The sequence below is a fragment of the Passer domesticus genome, chromosome 7, assembly GCF_036417665.1.
Source record: "Passer domesticus isolate bPasDom1 chromosome 7, bPasDom1.hap1, whole genome shotgun sequence".
Lineage (NCBI taxonomy): Eukaryota > Metazoa > Chordata > Aves > Passeriformes > Passeridae > Passer > Passer domesticus.
Window position 1 is genome coordinate 4751046 of NC_087480.1, and position 20097 is coordinate 4771142.

At 46.7% G+C, this 20097-nt stretch overlaps 1 protein-coding gene across 1 annotated transcript; it reads right to left on the minus strand.

Moving 5' to 3' along the window:
- Positions 1–1893: 1893 nt before the first annotated feature.
- Positions 1894–18595, minus strand: LOC135304175 (sodium/hydrogen exchanger 2-like). Its single transcript, XM_064426380.1, has 8 exons — positions 18482–18595; positions 16658–17121; positions 15686–15936; positions 12262–12479; positions 8523–8719; positions 5231–5320; positions 3099–3169; positions 1894–2062 (listed from the first exon to the last, which is right to left on the minus strand). Exons 1-8 carry the CDS (start codon positions 18504–18506, stop codon positions 1894–1896), a joined length of 1485 nt encoding a protein of 494 aa, XP_064282450.1. The 5' UTR covers positions 18507–18595.
- Positions 18596–20097: the final 1502 nt, after the last annotated feature.

Genomic DNA, 20097 nt, shown 5'->3' on the forward strand with positions numbered 1-20097 from the left:
CCAGCAATAAGCAGGCTGTGGGGAAAGCAGCCTGTGCGTGGTCCTGAGCTCCCCCTTACCTCCTTCCTGGAGCTGCAGGTGCTCCCGGCCACCTCCACCAGCAGGCTCTTGTGCCGCAGGATCAGGATCTCCTTGGCCTGCTCGGCGGGCTCGCTGTCCCCGGGCAGGGTGTGCCTGTTGTACGCCGGGCCCTGCAGGGGACACGGGAGCATCACTGCCCTCCTGCAGGATCCTCCTCCCCTGCAGCCATCCCGCCAGCTAAGGGCATGCACTGGTTTAGGAGGGGATGGAGAAAGCCATGGAAGGGAGATGGGGCTCCAAACTCTGCTTTTTTTATGTGAAATCACCAAAGAAATCACTGAATGGCAAGAATGAGTTACAGCTGGTACCCAGGTGACACAACGAGTGCAGTGACTCTGCTCCAGGTGCCTTCACAGCTTCATTCCCCAGTGTTCTGTACTAACCCCACCTTCCCACATAAATCACTGGGAACCATAAATCCCACACCCAGCCAAAGCTGCAATCTCCCACTAACACCAGTGGGAGCTGGCATAATGCTGTCCCTACAAGGGTGAGGCTGCATTAATGCAGGACTAAGCTCAAACTGGAGCTGTGCCTTCATCTTCACCCCTCCACCATGTCCATAGGTTTCTTCCCAGCCTTATCCCATTGTTTCCCTCAGCTCAGCAAAGGGACAGGAGGGGGAGGCTGATCCCTCCGTGCTGAGCTGCCCACATCAGCCCCACCCCTAAGGACTATGTATTTTGGGTGTAATCCATAAAACAAAGACTGAGATGGATTTTAAGGCTGAGTCTCCCTACGAACAGCAATTCCAGGTGCTGTGTGAAACCCCAGACATGATCCATGATTCTGTAAACAGCAAGTGGGGTTTATGCCCTGTAACCACTGGTACCAGTTCCATGGCAAAACTGCTGGGTGGATTTTAAAGCTCTGCAGATTAATTCCCACTCACAGCTCTCTTCCATGGGGAAAAATGTACCATGAGGGTCACCCCATCCCTGCTCTGCCCCAGAGCTGCTGCTGGATCTGCTATAACCCAGTGCCTGAAGTTCCACGTGCTCCTCCTTTCTCCTTTTCCCTGCCGGGTACCGATGCCGAAAATATTCCATGAAATTATAGGCTGACTGGGTGAACCTTTCAAAAGCTGTCAGGCAGCAAACAGAAATGTGCCACTGACTTGGAAACTGGATCTGGCTCCACACAGCCAACTATTCTCTCCTCACAAAGAGACATCCTGGGTAATTATGGAAATATTCATAACATCTGCTCAGGCTGTTCGGATAACCGAGGAAATTTGTGTCATTGGACACTTAAAATATGGATGGAGGGAGAAGTTGTACCGTCCTCCTGATCCGGTACAGGTTCCTCGCCAATATTTCCTGCATGTTGTCCAGGACATCAGGATTTGGAGTGTCCTCCAGTTTCTGGTCTGTTATGACAGTCCTGTCGCTGCTGCTGCAAAGGAAAGCAGAATAACTTATTTTGGAAGATGCACAAGAAGTGCATCCCCAAATCTCAGTGCCCCTTTGGGATCCCACCACAGCCAACAGCTCATCTCTGCAGATGGAGCTCGTGGCAAAGCAGGAATTTGGCATTTGCATCAGAGCTGGGCTGTCCATATGCTCCCTGGTGGATAAAAGAACCGTGGGGAGCTGTGGCAGAGCAGAACCATCTGTGAGGTCTGAAGTGGCCATTCAGAACATTCAACAGTGCCAACCCATCCAAAATTGGGCAGGAGCCTCTTCCTCAGAGCACCACTTCCCTGTAACTCGTGGGGACACAGGCGGCCCTCCACGTGCCACCATCAGTGCCGGGGGTGCTCATCCACCCCACCACTTTTAGCCCCCAGGTGCCAGTTTGGGTGGTGTTTGCTCACAGGAAGGAGGGGGGGGCGAGGCCGTGGCCCAGCTGCCCAGCCTGGGCCAGCTCCATGGCGTGCTTGCGCTCCAGCTTCTCGTAGAGCAGCACGATGCTGGACTTGGGCTGGTCGTACTCCCTCAGCAGGATCTTCTGCAGGTATTTGCTGTTGAAATATTCCAGTCTGTCGGAGAGCGAAACGAGATGGGTTTAGCCTCTCCCCTGACTCCCCAGCACCAACAGACCTGAGCAAGGCAGCAGGGTCACAGCCCATGGGTGCCCCAAATCCCATTAAATTCCATTATATCCCATTAACTCCTCCTCAGAAATCGATGGTCCAAGAGGTCAGTCCCTAATTATGTCTGCATTAACAGTGCATGAGTCAAAATATTAAAACTTCACTAATTACAATAAAAACTCCCCAAAAGTGCCAGATATATCATGAACTCTTCTAGAAGTGCTACATCTACATTTCAACACTTCCAGATTCCCTCTTAAGCCATTTCCTCTTCTTTTCTGCCCAAATCGTTGAATAATTTAGGTTGGAAAAGACCTCTGAGATCATCAATCTCTCAGATCTGCTCACAAGGAGCCAGGATGCTCCTCAGCAGCAGTGTCTCCCATACCCTCTAGTGGCACTTCCAAGCACGGGCATTCCTATAAAATCTCTACCAGCTGCATCTGTGTCTGGACCACCAAGGAATTAAACCTGGTACACAGTATTTTTAGTATATTTATGGTATTTGTATTCTTTTTTGTAAATCCTGACACATTTTTTTAAATTTTAAAATGTACAAACTCCCAGAATTTAATGAAAATTGAACACTTTGCTACAGAAAACTGTAGAGATTGTCTATAATTTCATTCCACAACAAGCAGTGCTGCAAACTCAGCTCTTTAATGTTAACTGTGCACAGCCTGGGACAGGCTGCATGTCATGGCCACGGCACTTCCAGCAGATTTCTTTGGGCAAGTAGGGACAAACACAACAGGAGAGGAGAAAGGATCTTTGTAGGGTGATGCAAAAGAGGTGCCTGCAAGCAGGGAAGTGCCCTGAAAACCTGGTGTCCCCTTGGACAAGGAAAAGCTGTCCCTCTGTCCCCTCCCTCGTGCCACGAGGATGAACAAGGCCCAGCTGCCCACAGCAGAAACTCTGGGAATAAAAACCAACCTCCTTTTTTTTCCTACACGTGTACACCGTTATTTTGGCAAATCCTTACTTGTCTTTCCAGTAATACTGTCCCCAGTGTCCAGATATATCTTCAATGCCAGCCAGCAAGTGATCCAAGAACTAAAGAGGAGAGAGGATTTTGCTCTACGCCGGTTGCATGCCTGATGAACCCAGCCAACAGCAAAAGCCACACACACACAGCAGGGGATGCTTCCAGCTCGGGATATGGAGCTGGAAACGAGGAGAGAAGGCACTGGGATCATTCTCCAAACACTCATCCGTTGGTGCTGGTTTGCTTTTAGGTGTGGGCAAGCAGAGGATAAAGGCTGAGGGCCATGAATCTGCTCTCTGTGACAAGTACAGGAGGGCTGATGGCTCTCATGTTCTGGGCCTTGACCAGCAGGAAAGGCTCATTTTGGGGTTTTTGAGGACAATTTGTCTCAGGAAATCAGTATTTTCGTGATATAAATGTAGGTAACACATAAATGTCAATCTTGAATAATAAATACTGCCTTCCCCCAGACACTTCCCACTATATAAAATCATCATATTATACTTTATATAAATAGATTATTATTGTTTAAAATTATATAAAGAATCCCAGCCTGGTTGGGTTTTCCACCTCAAAGTTAAATCCCTGTAATTTCCCAAACTGCCTTCCCTCCTAATGGCATCTCTGCTCTGTTGCCCTCCACACTTAGGTACCAATGACCCTGGAACTTTCCACAGATCTAAATTTTTTTTAAAAACTATCTTTTTGGGGGGTCAGAGACGGAAAAGTTTCAGAGCAGCTGGCTCAGCCCTGCAGCCTGGTGTGGGTTTAGTGCCCTCACATGGCTGCTGGCAGCTGTGAGCTCCACAAACACAGTGGAGGGAAGCACTGAAGTGTCCCATCCCTGGGAGTGTCCCAGGCCAGGTTGGACAGGGCTTGGAGCAACTTGGGATAAGGCAAGGTGATGAGATGAGTTTTAAGGTCCCTTCCAACCCAAACTACTCTGATTCTCTGGAATTACACTCACACACTCTGATCATCACTCCTACGAGCAAGAATATCCCAATTATCCAGATGGCAAAATAAATTTGAGGAAGAAAGCTGCTTCTGGCTTCTGCATCCCTGATTTCCAACTATCTGCATTTTTACCTTCTCAACTTAATTGGTGCATGGCTATTTTCAGCTCACACCTCCTAATAAACACATTTCTGAGATGATTTACCATTCACATCCTAACAAAAGAACAAAGTCTTCTCTGTTCACAACTGGAAAAGGCTCCTGAGCTGTTGTGTTAACCTCAGACAAAGCCTTTGTGAGGATGCCAAACAGGTTTTACAAATGTCCTCAGCCCCAATGGCTTTATTGCTAAAGAAACAATGACAATAATATTCCTGAAGGAGCCATACCCACAGAAACGTGGCTGGGATTGAACAATTAGATTCAGAAATATATTAATTTTCCATCGGATCCAGATGCAAATGCACAGGCTCAGCTGAGTGGGAGAGCAGCTGATTTCATGGAGCTGAGCCTCTCCCTGAAGTCCTCTATGATTAGAAATACCAACATCTGGGTGGTGAGAACAAGGGGAATGAAATCCCACCTTTGAGTTATGGATGTAGAATCACGGAATGGTCTGGGTTGGATGGGACCTTACATCTCCTCTCATTCCAGCCCCTGCCATGGGCAGGGACACCTTCCACTACCCCAGGTGGCTCCAATTCCCATCCAACCTGGCCTTCAGTAATTTCAGGGATGATGCACTTGAGAGGTTTCCTCCAATATGGCACCAACGTTATCCTTTTCTTTTTTTATTTTGCAAAAATATCTGAACCAATGGTGGTGATGGGACAGGAGAATACATGGAAATTCCTAATCCTGAAAGCAACCAAGCCTCGTTTTCTTTCCTTCTCTCATTCCAGAGAGCAGACAAATTGGAGTTAGGTCAGAGCTTAAAGTTTTGGGCAAGAAATCATCTTTTTCTCTCATGTTTGTGCATTACTTTATGTTACATCAGCCTGACTGGTGGCTGCTCTTCCAATGCAAAAAAATCCCCATGGTTAGGAACCTGAACAGGACTTCCAGCATGGAAAGGGGCCGACCTGCAGAAGATTTGGGTAAAGCTGCAGGTCAGCAGGGTCCCTGGAGATCTCAGAACGCTCTGGGCACCTGCTGATGGAGGCTCCACTTACCCGGATGTGGATCTGCTCTCCCACGGTGGGAGCACTCTCCCTTTTCCTCTTGACAGCCAACAGGTCCACGAGGGGACGGATGGTCATTCCCTGCAGAGTAACCACCGACACAGAAATCAGCCTTTCCTCACACCCAATCTTCCTCCCCTGGAACAAAAGCCACCAGCACGGGGCTGAGGCACAGCGACCCTGTTCTGGTGTTCCAGCAGCCTCCCTCACCTGCCCTGCTTTCCTGGCAGGATAAAACCTGCAAAGCTTCAACAGGACTAGAAATTGTTCTCCCAGGTGTACCCCAAACACTCTGTTTGCTCCTGGTAGAAACCTGGCAATGGGAACTCACAGAGAGGCTTCAGTGTGGAGGGAAGAAACTTCCACTCGCCTCCTCCGAGGCCACAAAAAGCCAACCAATAATTCCAAGGTCAAGCCTGTGGTTTGCTGCTGCTCGTGGCCTCCCAGATGGAAAGGGGCTTGAAACGATCCAAGTTCAGATGCCTGAAATGAGGATAATCCTTGGGATTTCTCAGCACGGAGCCTCCGCCAGCAATTGTCTGCTCACTCCTTAAGCACTGTGTGTCACACACCATTACTCCAGCCATCTCTGATGGCCAGCCAGTGGCTAAGTTTCCTAATCAAAGCATCCACCTGGTGGGAAGGGTCAAGGAAAAGTTTTAATATCCTTTAAGACTCGTGAGAGAACTAAAATGCTGCTGTGGTGTGTTTCTTAGTCCAGCTTCCTTATGAAATGACTTTTCTAGGACATGTTTACAGCAAAAATGATGGAGTAGTTGATGTTTATGACTTCTGAATGTCACAAGTGCTGGCACAGAGAAGAGTTGAACACATTTTTAATTGCAGAAACAATTAATGTGTCATTTTAATAGCTAATAGCAATAAAAAATGTGTCGCTATTCAGAGTCAATAACACAGAACTCACAAATTCCAGAATAACAGATAATACAAAAATTAGGCAGAGACTGTGCAATTTGGCCCCTTGCCTTCCTAGATAATCAGCTGCAGTTGTTTCCTTTTTAAAGCAGCATTTGGGACTGTTATGGGAATCCCATGTGTCATTCCAGGCCACACATCATTTCCCAGCACACCTGCAGGTCCCCAGTGCTGCTCCTCCACCCACCAGGGATAACTCATCCCAGGGAGTGTCTGACAGCTCCATCACAGCTCACACAACGTTTTCCACCTCCAGAAATCCAGTGGGACAGCGCAGGCACCAAACAACCTCCCCCCTTCACAATTATTACATTTGCTCAGGATTTCATGGCAGAGGTCAGGGGCCAGTAAGTTGAGAGAGTGAACTTCCAACAGTATTTGATTTTAAAACCACACCAAGAGACAGAACAATGAGGGGGGTTTGTGACATTCCAGACAAGCCCAGAGAGCTCCCTGGAGAACTTCCTGGTCTACGTGGCACAAAGCCAGCCTGCCTGGAAGCACTGAGGAATTGACAATGGCTCAGTCAACCTGCCCAAAATGATTAACCAGGCTTGTTGTGGGATGAGCCTTATGCAACTGGCTTAGGAAGGCCAAAAGAGAGAAGTTTCCTGACCTGTGGAATGCTCTGATAGAGCCATGGGCAGCCAAGCCCAACTGCTCACAGGGTTTCCAGCCAGCAGGGGCAGGATTTCCAAGGGAATCATAGGATGTGGAGGGTTTGAGCTCTGACAAGATGGCCCAAACCAGCCTAGGAAGGCCCAAATCACCTCTGCCTTGGTTTCTGTCCTATTTTAACACAGACACTCCCCAACAAGTCTATATAGAGATCACTGTGAATATAGAGAAAACATTTTGCATTAAAAAAAAAAGAATAAGAAATGTCTGCTATGCACAGAAGTCGTTTCATAGCCAATATTTCTCTTACCTTTTCCACACAGAGGGACCATGAAAGATGCTGGGATGCTAAAAATATTTCCTCCCCAATAATGCATCCATCAATGTGTCTGACAGCAGCACCACAAACTTGATTTGCCAGCCCAGGTTTTTGAAGGTTCTGTTACATTTACCCACCTTTTTCTGTGCTGAGCTGCAGCAATACCTTTCTGCCTCAGGTTTTAAGTAATTTTCCTGTTTTTTCCTCCCCCTGTTGTCGAGGTGGCCCTGGCACTGCAGGTCCCTGGAGCCCAGCACTGCCCCTCTGCAGACAAGGTCAGGGGTGACACAGGGACCCTGCTTAACTCTCACCCTTTTGCACAGGGATGACATCACCAGCTGAGCTTTGAGGTTACACAAAAGCCCTTTTCCCAGCCCGGGAAGGATTTCCCAAAGCCTGGAGCTGCTGCCTTAGAACAACCTTTGTGTGAGGCTCAAGAGCTGCTCTGCGTGAGGGACGTGCCTGGGGACCGGGGCTTTTCAATTTCTCACCCACATTTGCATCTTAAAACTTGTCAAGCTCCACCTAAGCACGTCCCCCAGGCAGCCTGGCCCCTTCTCTCTCCTCTCAGGCTGAGGCTGTGCCCAGTCCCTCTGCCCTGCAGATCCCAGCTCTGATCCCATTGGCACCACACATTCTGATCCATCCTCCACCACTTCTCCAGCTCAGGATGAGGATTTGGGTGGATGTGGGGAAGCCAAATCAACCCCAACCCTCCACATTTGGGGAAGCAAATCAACCCCAACCCTCCACATTGTCCCAGTGCTCGACACCCACCGGAGGGGTTCAGTCAGGAAAAGCAGAAGGAATTTGTCTGAGGGTGATGCTCAGCCACGGGGCCACTCAGCAGCTGCCACCATCTCCCAAAGGTTCAGAAACTCCTCTGCTCCTGGGCACCAGCTCCACATGGACCTCATGTCCGTGACCAGGAGCTTGTAGGGAGTTTCTTTACATGAGATCTTTCCTAAACATCCACATCCCACTCACTTCAGTCCTGTGGAGAACCCCTCTTAACTTTTTGGGATAAACAGCAGGTGGACATCAGCCTTGCTCACTCCAGCACCAGACAACCCAAATTTCTCCACCACAGCTTCCTTCAAATGTGGCTGTGTTTGCCAGATGAACTAAGAGCTGAACTTCAGAGAAGCCCTCAGAGACTTGAGGGTCAGAGAAGAGCAGGGAGACATCCAAGACCCCGATCCCACAGAAAGCTGCATGAATGGTTTTACCACTAGATGTCACAGCAATGCTGAGAGCTGCTGCTCCTCCCGAGCCCTGGAGCACCACAATTCCTCAAAACTCACTGCTGGAGCACCAGAACTTCCAGCCCCAGCGTGAGGGAGAGGAACCTTCCCCACCAGGCTCCTGGAGGGGACCCAGTCCTGAACCTGTGCCCAGGACTGGAGTTACCTGCACGAACACGGTGAAGAGGATGACAACAGTTGTTGCTGCAATGAAGAGCTTCTTCCTGTGGAAGTCAGGCAGCAGGAAAACCAAAGAGAAGCAAATGGCCCCTCGGAGCCCCCCGTAGGCAATGATGAACTGGTCCTTACTGGTGATGGTGTTCACGTGAAATCTGTTCACAAAGAAAGTCAGCACAAGAACCCCTGAAAAGCAGGAAGGTAGGTTGAGGCACATCAGTCGAACAGAACAATTAGAGAAAACTCATGATCTTACATTTTCCAGTAAAACATCGTGGAATTGGTAAATACCAACTACAAGGAACTAGCCAGGACACAAGGGGGTATATTCCTAACATGTCCCTGGAGAATTTTTCTTCCAGTCTGATCCAACAGGTTGAAATTTACTTTGTGCAGATAAAACTTAATCCCCAACATATTTCTAATTTGAGAGATTACAAATATTGACTGGCTACAGTCCTGAAATATTAATTGATTTATTCTAATTGGTGATAACAAATGACTGAATCGTTGAGGTTACAAATGCTTTTGAGGCAAATCAACAGCAACAATTTAACCACGAATTGCCCTCCTATTTGCCAAAGTTTCCAAGCAGTAGCTTGGATAAGTAGCTATATTCCACCTGTGTTAATGTTATTTCTTTCCCTCAGATTTATACGATACAAATTGAAGGCCACGTGAGGTGACACAGCAATTGCTGTGATTTACAGCCATTTACAAATGCACAAACAGATGCAGAAAGGTACAAAAGCCAGGCCTTAAATCAGCAGGCCGTGATTTTAATCCCAATGGAGGTGATAAACATCCCATTTCCCAAAGATTAACAGCCATTTGAGAACTGATGGCACCGCCTGTCACTGACTTTGGTTAGGAATTAGCTGCAGCCACAGCACTGTTGCTTTTCTAGGGGGTGTTTGTAAAAGAAACAAAAACAGTGCATTTATTATGTACATATCAAACATCTTCCCACACACCTCCCGCTAAAAATAGCTGAACTTTTACTGTACATTGGAGGAGTGTGAAGAAAACAAAAAGCTGGGGATGTTTGGGAATAGGGAACTCAGTTAACTGAACCTTGTGGCACCTTCCCCATCTCTAAAGCTCTGCAGAACTGGTGCCCGGACCGGCAGACAGGAAGCACTTGGGTGTCAAGGTTCTTTGTAACTTAAAAAATAAATAAAACAAAGCCTCCTTCAGATCACATCCACCCCTACTGTACAGCTCAGGCAGTGCTGATGATTTAAAGGAACAAAATTTACTTGAGCTGATATCCTGGCCTTTGTCTTAATTTAATCCTTCCTCATAAATTATTATTAGCATTCCCTAAACTAATTCAAGGCCAGTTTGCTCCAAGAGATGACATACAATTAATCATTCGGAGCAGAATGTATTTTCTCCTGCAGATACCTGGGGAAAGAGCAGGAGGAAATCTCCCCAGGGCTTGGCTATCAGCAGAGCCCCAGTGCTGCCATGCAAGGGCTCTACTTTCCTTTTTAGATCATCTTCCTCATACCAAAGGAATCCCCCAGGTTTCAGCAGAATCATTTCTCAAACATTTAAAGCACTGAGAGTGTTCTAGGAAGGACTGGGGTACAGTTTACACACCAATCCCAGCACTGCCCACCCAGAAATCCCCAGTTCCTGCAAGGAAATGTGGGGGCACCTCCCTTTTCTGGATCAGAGCCTCAAGCACCTCCAGAATCCTGGCATTAAGATTGGAAAAGTCCTCCAAGAGCACCAGGTCCAACCATTTCTCCAGCACTGCTGGAGGACATCACTAACCCATGTCCCCAGGTGCCACACCCTCACATTTTTGAACACTTCCAGGGCTGTTGTCTCCACCAGTGCCCATTCCAATGTTTGGCATCCCTTTCCACGAAGAAATCTCCCCTATATCCAGTTACTAATTAATCCAGAGCTGCTGGATGGCTCAGAGCAGGCCAAGGTCTAATCTGAAGCACATTCTCCAAGGCAGGAGTTTCCCTGGCTTGGTGCAGCCCCTTCCCAGTTCTCACCCTCCCAGCTCCCTGACAGCTTCCCAGGAAGGTGCTGCAGGACAGGAACACCCTGGGCAGGACCACTCAGACAATCTCCAGCCCTGGTTTGTGTGTTCTTGTTTAATTCCAGGGAGATTTTGACTGGAAAAGGGGGGCTGCAGCCTGAGCCCTTGCCTGATAACGTGCTGCATGATTTAAGCTGCTCTCAGAAGAGCTGTGCTTAGGGAGGATTTTTGGGGTACTTTTGTAGCATTGCTATGTTCTTATATCTTGCAATGAAGAATTTTTGAACTAAAAAAAAAAAAATCAAACTCACTGAGAACTCCTTTCATCTGAGCAAATAATTTAAGAGAAACCACTTAATGGAAATAAAACACTCGAATGTACAAAAAACTGACTAATGAGCACATTTCCAAGTCTGGTGCAGAGTTATTAAAGCAAACTTTGGCATGTCCTAACAGCTAATAAACCTCATTCTGCTCGGCCTTGCTAATCATGGCCTAACCTATTTAAACAATTTCTTGAAGTGTCTGTCAAATTCGAGTTCACTGCTTGACTTCTGGTTTGTAAACATAAATCCTGCTGAACGTTTTTAAGCTCTTGAATTTTTTTCCAAAAATGTGTGCTGTTATTTTCCCAAATGTTGTTAGGATATAAAAATACCCATAACTGAGGCACTCTGCACTCATTAGGTGCCAAACACTGCAAGAGGAATGGAGGCCCAGCCTCTCCCAGCACGGAATCAGCACAAGATGCAACGGAGGAGAATGGAAACAAAGCACATCTATTTTCTCTGGTAATTTTCAATGCATGAAAATGGGATCCCAGGGAATCCTGGAACCAGCACTTGGGTTTGCATTGTAATTGTGGCTAAAGAAACTGCAGAGATGAGTTATCAGGAGAGTGTTTTCCTGCCTTGCTCCTCATCATCACCAAGCCTTGGTCTCTTTATTGCTGTGAGGTTGGTCACACACCCTGATGAGTTTTCCAGGGATGCTGCAGACTCTCCATCCATGGAGAGAACCAAAAGCCATCTGGACACAGCCTTGCCTGCCTGCCCCTGCTCAGGCAGGGGTTGGAGCAGATGACCTCCACAGGCCCCTGCCAACCTCAGCAATTCTCCAGCTCTGCCACTCTCAACCCTGACCTGAAATTCTTGAGTAGGAGCAGGAGCATCCTCACAGTTTAGGTCCCAAATCTCGTCTACCCAGGACAGCTACTGGAATGTTCCTCCAGTTCCCCAGTGAAGGATGCTGCAGTACACCAGCTTGTTATGAATTAAATCCCTTAAATTCAGAGGATTTTCATGGATCTCTCGCCCCAAGGTATGTGCCTACAAATTCCCTCCTGCTGGGAGAATACCAAGGGACTAAAAAACACTGAAATGGAAGAGGAGATCATGGCAATGAAGGAGGGTAAAGGAAGATCATGGCAAAAAAGGGACATTGATAAAACAGATCTCATGAGAGCTTCTATCCAGCACCAGTGAGTGCACAGAGCAGGGAACTGCAGCAGAATGCAAAATTTGGAATTGAGTGAGATGGAGGAGCAGGAAGCATTGGCTGGGATGTCCCAGTCCAGTCCTAGCATTCCCATCAGGAATGATCACACTGCAGAGCGAGCAGGAAAGGATGATGGAGGGCAGAGCATCCTCTCATCTAATGGAATCTCATTTTTTACTCCCATAAACAGTAACACACGTGAAAAACCAAGATCTACAATTTCCCCTACCAAGCGCTCTCCAAACGAGACAGAAAATAACTGTGAAGCAAATGTAGGGCCAGTTCCACTCGTGGTTTTCTCCAATGGTGGAAACTCCGAGGAAGATGAAGATGAGGGTGTCGCTCACACTGCTCCACATCTTCATGAAGTACTTGACTGTGGTGTGGGACTTGAGGGAGATGTTGGCCTCCACATAACGCTTCATGCCCATGGCACAGGAAATGATGCTGAGGAAGTGAAAAATAAACAACAGAAAATAAATATGTTTGAAAAATGAAAAGAAAAATATGTTTTTCTACTTTAACACTGAAAATCAACACATCAGTTATGAAAAAAGGGGGTTTCATCAAGTCTTGGCTGTTTGCAGACATTTCACTGGGGGCTGAGTCACTTCCTGCATCAGTCCAAGAGTATCAGGACCACTAGGACGATAAAATATTTCATAGGTTGCCCAAACCGTGCAAATCTGGATTTTAACAGATGAACAATTCATCACCTGCTGCATTTTATCAGAGCACAAAGCAACACCTCCAGCTTACACCCAACTCCTCCCATCTTCACACACTGTTTCCAGTTCTTTAACTTTGCCAAACTCTGACCTTGCAATTGCCTGGCAATTTTTCATGGATAATTGGTTCTTCAAGTTCCAGGGAACATGGCATTAGCCTAATTCATCAGCTTTTCAAATCAATATATTTTCAGGCCAGCAATCCTAGGAGGACAAAAATCAATACATTTTCAGGCCAGCAACCCTAGGGTCAAAACAATTGAGCGCTCAAAGTGCTGAAGCTCCATTTTTTATATTTTAATCTGGACCAAAACATTTTTGCTCTAAATATTGCAGCAGGAATAGAAAAGAGGCTTTAAATTTCCAAGATCTGACTTGTAGTGCTGTTTGGTAAAGCCATCCATATTTTCATTGCACTGAGAACGGATTCCACAGGAAACATCACAATGGTGGATCACAGAAAAGCCAACAGAGAAGCAGATCCTTGGCTTGTCCCTGGCTCTGGGTGTGACCAGGACAGGTAAGTGACCCAAACAAAGGTGTGGAGAGAGGTGGTGGCTCACCCAGGACTATCAACTAAGAGATGCTCACAGAACTGCCAGGCAAGTACTGCTTTGCACTGAAAATACCCTGTTTAACCCCAGAATTTCATTAACATTTCGCATTATTTTGAAGACACAAATATTTGCGTCTGTTTGAATTTAAAGCTGGGCTTTAGGGAGAGGATTTGTGGCAAAAGCAGAGGATAGGAAAGGCCAAAATTGGGAAAGTCACGATGCTTTTGCTGAGGAATGGGATCCTCTGTTATCAGCAGGAGCAGGAGACCAAGACTGAAGTCCCTTTTTACCAAATGCTTGAGTTCACATCTTTCATGGCCTAAGAAAATGTACCAGTACATAAAAAATATTCTAATACAGGTCTGGTTTGAGTCATCCTTTTTAGGTCTGACCTGCTTTGCCAGAAAGAGCAACAGGGACTGAACCACAGGCTGAAAAAAAAAAAAAATAAATCCTTCTGTTTCTGTGTCTGCATCAATAAATAGTGGGGAATATAGTTACAGTTAAAAACTAAGAAATCCAAGTACTTATGGGCAAGTGACTTCCAGAGCTGTGGTTTGGGGGAATGCTTATTGGAGAATGGACATGGGATCACAACATGGTCACAGAAAGAGAATAAACTTGTCTTGTCGTGGCTAAAGATGGACATTGCCACCAAGGCAAGGGGCAGGGAAAAAGAGAATAAGAAAGGAAAAAATCAAACTAAAACCCATTTGCAGAACAGTTTCACAGACTGAGCTGTATTCAGATTTTTTTTATATTTTTCTGGAGTATTTAGAATTGATTTTTTTGGCAATCAAATTATTTTTCAAAGGAACAAACTGCCAAAAGCTGCTTCTTATAATACAGTATTCCCTGGCCACAGCAGAATGAATTGTTTGAACTCCAGATCTATAAGACAGGCATTTATAATTTGGCAATTAGAAGGGCACAGTGCAGGAATCAGCTGCCTTTGCCATTGTTTTGCTTCAGAAAAAAATGCATTATTCAAAAGAACAGCAAATGGGTTCCATAATGGGTACAGCAGATTGTGATTGATAGAAGGAGACACCATTAGGATTGAATGTTTTCTGCTCGATGATGATTATGCAGCATATTTATTTCACTGTTCTGTCTTGCACTCCTATAAATAGACTTTTCCTACCTATTCCCAGAGCTGGAATTGTTTTCAGTAACACTCAAATATTGCTCCTATTAACCAGCTGAGGAAATAAAATCTGCAAGACACAGGGATGGTTTATATCCAAAGCAACATCATTAGTTTTAAAATAGATCTCCCAGATACTTCTGTGCTGAGCTGGGAGCCCACCTCATTTTTTTTATTTTCTTTTTATCTTCATTCTCATCAGCTGCACAGTTGTTTACACTGCAGCCACTGATGCAGGGTCGGTGCATTTTGGTGTCTTTGGGGGGATATTAAATGGTTGTGACCCTCAGCACCAGCTGACTCAGTTTGGGTAGGAGAACCACACTCAACAGATACCAGCCCACAGAATACAGGAGGGCTGGATCCCTCTGGTTTTCCTCTCTCTCTGCTTTCCAAGGTGAGATTTTGGTGAACACTGGGGTCTTTCTGGCTATTTTTGCGTCAGCATCTGCTCTGACAGCCCGACGAGGTAAGTACAAAGCTTAATTAGTCCCTTAAATCTGAAGGATCCAGCCCAAAATTATGGATTTTATTGAAAGATCTATCCAGTTAAAAGAAAATTACATTAACTGAATGATCTCTGACAGCTTTGGCTGAAATTGGCCAGCAGATTCCCAATGTTACTGGAGACAGAGGTGTTGGGTGACACCTGAGGCCAGACATGAGCTGTGCCTGAGCTTCTGGAGCCAAGGCAGAATCTCCAAAGCAGAGGTTTCTATTTGAATCCTCTGTTCCCAAAAAGCAGGAATGTTTGAAGCTTCAGTTCCTGTCCCATCACTCACTACTCTGTCACACCAAGGGCTGCCAGGCAGGACATGCAGATGGGGAAGGGGATGTGAGAACAGAAGTGCTGCAAACCAAGATCAAACCTTTCCAAGGAACTGACTAAATTCTCCCTGTAACTCTTCCCATGTTGGTTTTGACTGGGCCATGTGGAAAATAACGAAATAAGCTAAGGAACTTCTTCTGACTGCCAAACCTACCAGACACTGTTGGAACATCCAGCCTTTCCAAATAAAAACCATGGAGCTCAAACAAACATTCCTCAATAACCTACATAAATCCACCAGCAGCCATCATTGTGCAGTTTGGGAAACAGAGTGACACTTGGAGAGGGCTCTGCTCCTCGTCATACACAGATTTCCAAATTTTAAAACGTTTTTGGGTATTCTTCAGTGAATATAGGCAGGAAGTTTTCCTGGAGAGAGGAGCCTGACTTACGCCACGATCCCGGAGAGGTGGAACATCTCTGCAGTGAGGTAGGACAGGTAGCTGTACAGGAACACAAAGAGGGGCTCGATGACACGGATGTCCTTGGTGAAGCGCGTGGTGAAGGCAGCAGTGAACCCAAAACTCAGCCCCACTAAAACTCCTCCCAGCCCAACCACGAAGAATTTTCCAACTCCGGCAAAAACATCCACGCTTTTGATGGTCGGCATCTCACAGAAAGAGCGGAAGAGCTTGTAGAGCACCTTGTGGGGGGAAGGAAAGAGGGAAACAGCTGTTAACTGAATGTTCACCAGATGTGGTCACGGCAGCAAATACACTGCTGGGATTTCTGCCAGGCACCTCCTGCCCAGGAGGTCTGGCTCCCACCAGGAGACTGCTGTGGCCCTCACAGACATTTCTGTCCCCAGACACGGAGTCAAAGAGAAACCTGAAAACTTCTAAGTTCACCTGAATGCCGCCCAGGACCTCGGGCCAGAGAACTGGACCAGGAGTCCTCTGCTAGAAGGAGTTGTTGATGACTTTTCCCTCAACAAATCACAGAATCATTGAGGTTGGAAAAGCCCTCCAAAATCATGAAGTCCAACCAATAACCCAGCACTGCCATGTTCACCCCCAAACCATATCCCCAAGTGCCATATCCACATGGTTTTTAAACACGTGCAAGTGTGGTGACTCCACCACTTCCCTGGACAGCCTGTGCCAATGCTTGACTGCCTTTTCCATGGAGAAATTTTCCCTGATAGCAGTCTAAGCCTCTCCTGGTGACACTTGAGACCATTTCCTCTCATCCTGCCACTTGTTCCATGGGAGAAAAGATCAACCCCCACCTGACTACAAACTCATCTCAAGGAGCTGCAGAGGGAAATAAAATCTTCCCTGAGCCTCCTTTTCTGCAGATCTTCCATCCCCTCACTCAGCACCATCCTCTGCAGGTTAAACACCCCAGCTCAGGCTGGTCCTTACCACGGTCACGGCATCGTTGAGGAGCGATTCCCCAAAAACCAGGATGTGCAGCTTCTCGTTGACGTGGATCTCCTCGAAGACGGCCAGCACGGCCACGGGGTCCACGGCGGCGATGAGGCTGCCGAACAGGAGGTTGTGCAGCAGGGACACGTCCTGCAGCCGGAAGGCTTTCACCTGGCAGATCCCATAGAGGGAAAAGCCGATCCCAAACACGTTCCAGATGGTGCCCACCACGGCGTAGAGCAGGATGGTGCCGATGTTCTCGAAAAAGGGGCGGCTGGGCATGAAGTAGCCGGCGTCCAGCACGATGGGGGGCAGGAGGTAGAGGAAAAAGATGTCGCTGTCCATCACTGGTGGTGACCTATCATTGAATCCGTAGATGATTCCCCCCATGATGAGTCCCACAAATATCAACAAACAGCTTTCGGGAACGACGGAAGGCAGCTTGTTGTAGAGGTGGAACCCTGCAGGGCACGGAACGATGAAACTGGGGTTACCTCACCAGCCCAAACCCTCAGAAGGTGCCCACACTCCCACTGTCAGCAGGTTACACCTCGGTGTAGCACAAATAAATGCACATAGTGAGGGTGAAGTTGCTCAGAAATTGGCTAGAAAATCTAAAAGTTACTGAAAATACCAAACTTTCTCAAATTACTGTCTGTTCAGACCTTGTTTCATCATAGCATAAGGTTAGAAAGATATACTGAGGTAATAAACAAAAAGTAATAATCTGCATAAATAAAACAGTATTTGGAATTACTAATTATGTAATCTAGCAAGCAGCCCATCTTCAGCACTAACAGAAATAGCAATTTCTAATTTTAAACACAACACAGATTCTGTACATTAAAAAAAAAATCACAAAAACCCTTCCCATTAATTATAAACAGGTCCACTTTTAATAGTATTTAATCATTAGCATTTAAAGCTAAACAGCTAAAAAGCATCCAATCAAGCCTGTCTTGTGCAATGCCCAACATTAGAAAAACCACCACAAGTACAAGGTGAGTTATTAAAAGAAAAAGTCATTGAAACAAACCTAATTAAAATAAGAACAATAAATTTTAAAAATCTCTGATCATTATTATGTCTTCATGCATGTGACTAGAATTAGGGTCTCATTATGTAGCATGAAATTAGTGAGACAAAAAGACCCTTTCCATCTGAAAAATTCTGATCAAACCCAATCTTAGAGACTTCTCCATTCTGAGGAAAAGAATAAATGGTGTAAAATAACTTTTATAGCAGTAATATAACAGAATTGAAGATGATTCCTGGAGAAAAACATTTATATATAATTTTCCCTTTCCTGTGCACAGTTTGTCAGAGGAAAATATAAAAAGATCATATATTTTGCATAATTTAATCTAGTTTAGATGACCTTGCACAGACAATCAATGCACAGAGATTTTATTTTAGGCTGTGTAACAGCCTGGACATGGATGGAATTATTCTTTGGCCAGACACAGGGCACTTTTAGAAGAATAAAGATACTTCATTTTAAGACGAAGACGTCAGTGGACCACCTGCAAGGAAATCAAGGTGAAGACACACCTTAGTGTGTCCTGCAGTTAAATCAAATTCCTCCTCCTGGAAACCCGCTATTTTTCCTCCTAACAGCAACAGTGAATTTCTAGATGGAAAACCACCACTCCCAACCTAAAATGCGACTTATTTTCCACCTGTGCAGTGTCTCTGGCACACAGTGTGTGAATTCCGAGGGTTTGGCACCTCCAGCTCCAAACCAGAGCGGAGGTGAAGCAAAGGCCACACCACTCCACAGAGATTCCCCGTCCTTCCTCATCCTCTCGCAGCAGGCCTCACCTATTTTGGCCAAGGACGCCAGCATGATCCAGAGCGTGATTTCAAAGGGCACCTGGACGTGCTGGTAATCCAGGGAGAAGAAGGCGTGCTCCGAGGAGCGGTTGCCCTGGGCGTCCTCGGCGGCCCAGCTGATGTTCTCCAGCGCCGCGTCCTCCTGCAGGGCTCCCACCCGGGGGGCTCGGAGCAGCCAGGACAGCCCGGAGCCAGCCAGGACAGCTGCAGCTCTGCACCCCTGGCTCCCCATGGCCCCGGGAGCCGCGGCTGCTCCCGCTGTGGTGGGTGAGAGGTGGGAAGGCACCAGAGCTCGTGGGGGCGGCTGCGAAGGGAGGAGCAAATGTTCCACCTCAGGCTGGTTCCCTCCCTGGTCCATCAGCTTCCAGCTGGGAGAGCCCATGGAGAGTGGTGCTACATGGCCAAACAGGGGCTCCTCCTGTGGATGCTTCATTGAGGAAATTCCCAATGGTACAACTCACATTTAATCCCAGCTCTTCGTGTGTTTTGGCTCCCAGTCCCTCACAAACCACTCTTGGAGGGAAAAAAAAAAATAATCTTCACTGCTGTTAGAACAGACAGACTTGACAGAACAGGTCCCATAAAAAAACTCATCCCAAAACAGCTCTGTCACACAGGGGGCTTCCCTGGATTTCTGCAGTGCCCACATGAAGAACACAACACAAACATTACTGGAAATCAGTTTTCATTTGGTGAAACAAGCAAATCGCCCGGTTTGTTGGGCTAAATACAGAGCTGCAGGAATGGCAGGTACCTCTGTGAGACAAATGAGGCTCTACAATTGCTTAAAGCTTCCTATAAAAAAGATTAACAGGAAAAGTTCTCTTCAACTCTCTTGAAAACAGCATCAAAAACTGAATAGTTGAAAAATGGAAAAATAAAGGTAGTTGCAACAGTGTTTAACAGATTTTAATAAAACTGTGGAGAAAAAAAAATTATTGGGTCAAAATCCTCCATTGTGAAGCTTCATTTAGGCTGATGATGCTTCAGGAGGCACAAATTTAGCCCAAAGAACACTGGTAATTAAAATCCAGGGCCCGGGGCTGTTGCCAGACAGATCGATGGCCTCTTTGCTCCCTTCAGCTGCCTCAGTGACACCAAAACGGAGTGCCAGTGACAGGCTGGTGACCCACTTCTGAGCTGTGGGGACCCAGGACACGGATCCTGGGCCTCAGCACCACACGAGTCCCTGCTCCTCATCCCTTTGTAAAGCACAAGGATACAGTTTGGGAGGCAGGAGGGATGCAGGGACACCCTCGAGGAGTGACTTCTCTCTGCTTTACCAGGGTCCACTTGGATTTCACAGAATCAGACAATGCTTTGGGTTGGAAGGGACCCTAAAGCTCATCTCATCCCAATCCCCCATCCTTGGGACACCCCCCACGACCCCAGGGTGCTCCAAGCTCCATCCCTTGGACGCTTCCAGAGCAGCCACAGCTTCACTGGAAAACCACCCTCACAGGGAGGAATTTCTTCCTCATGTCTAACAAGAAATCACTCATTACTCTGAAGAAGGCAGAACAGTGCTCTTGACAGCAATTAAGAAGTAATTAAGGAACTATTTAGCCAAAGGAAGAGCAATGGAAGCAGCTCTGAGCCTGGGC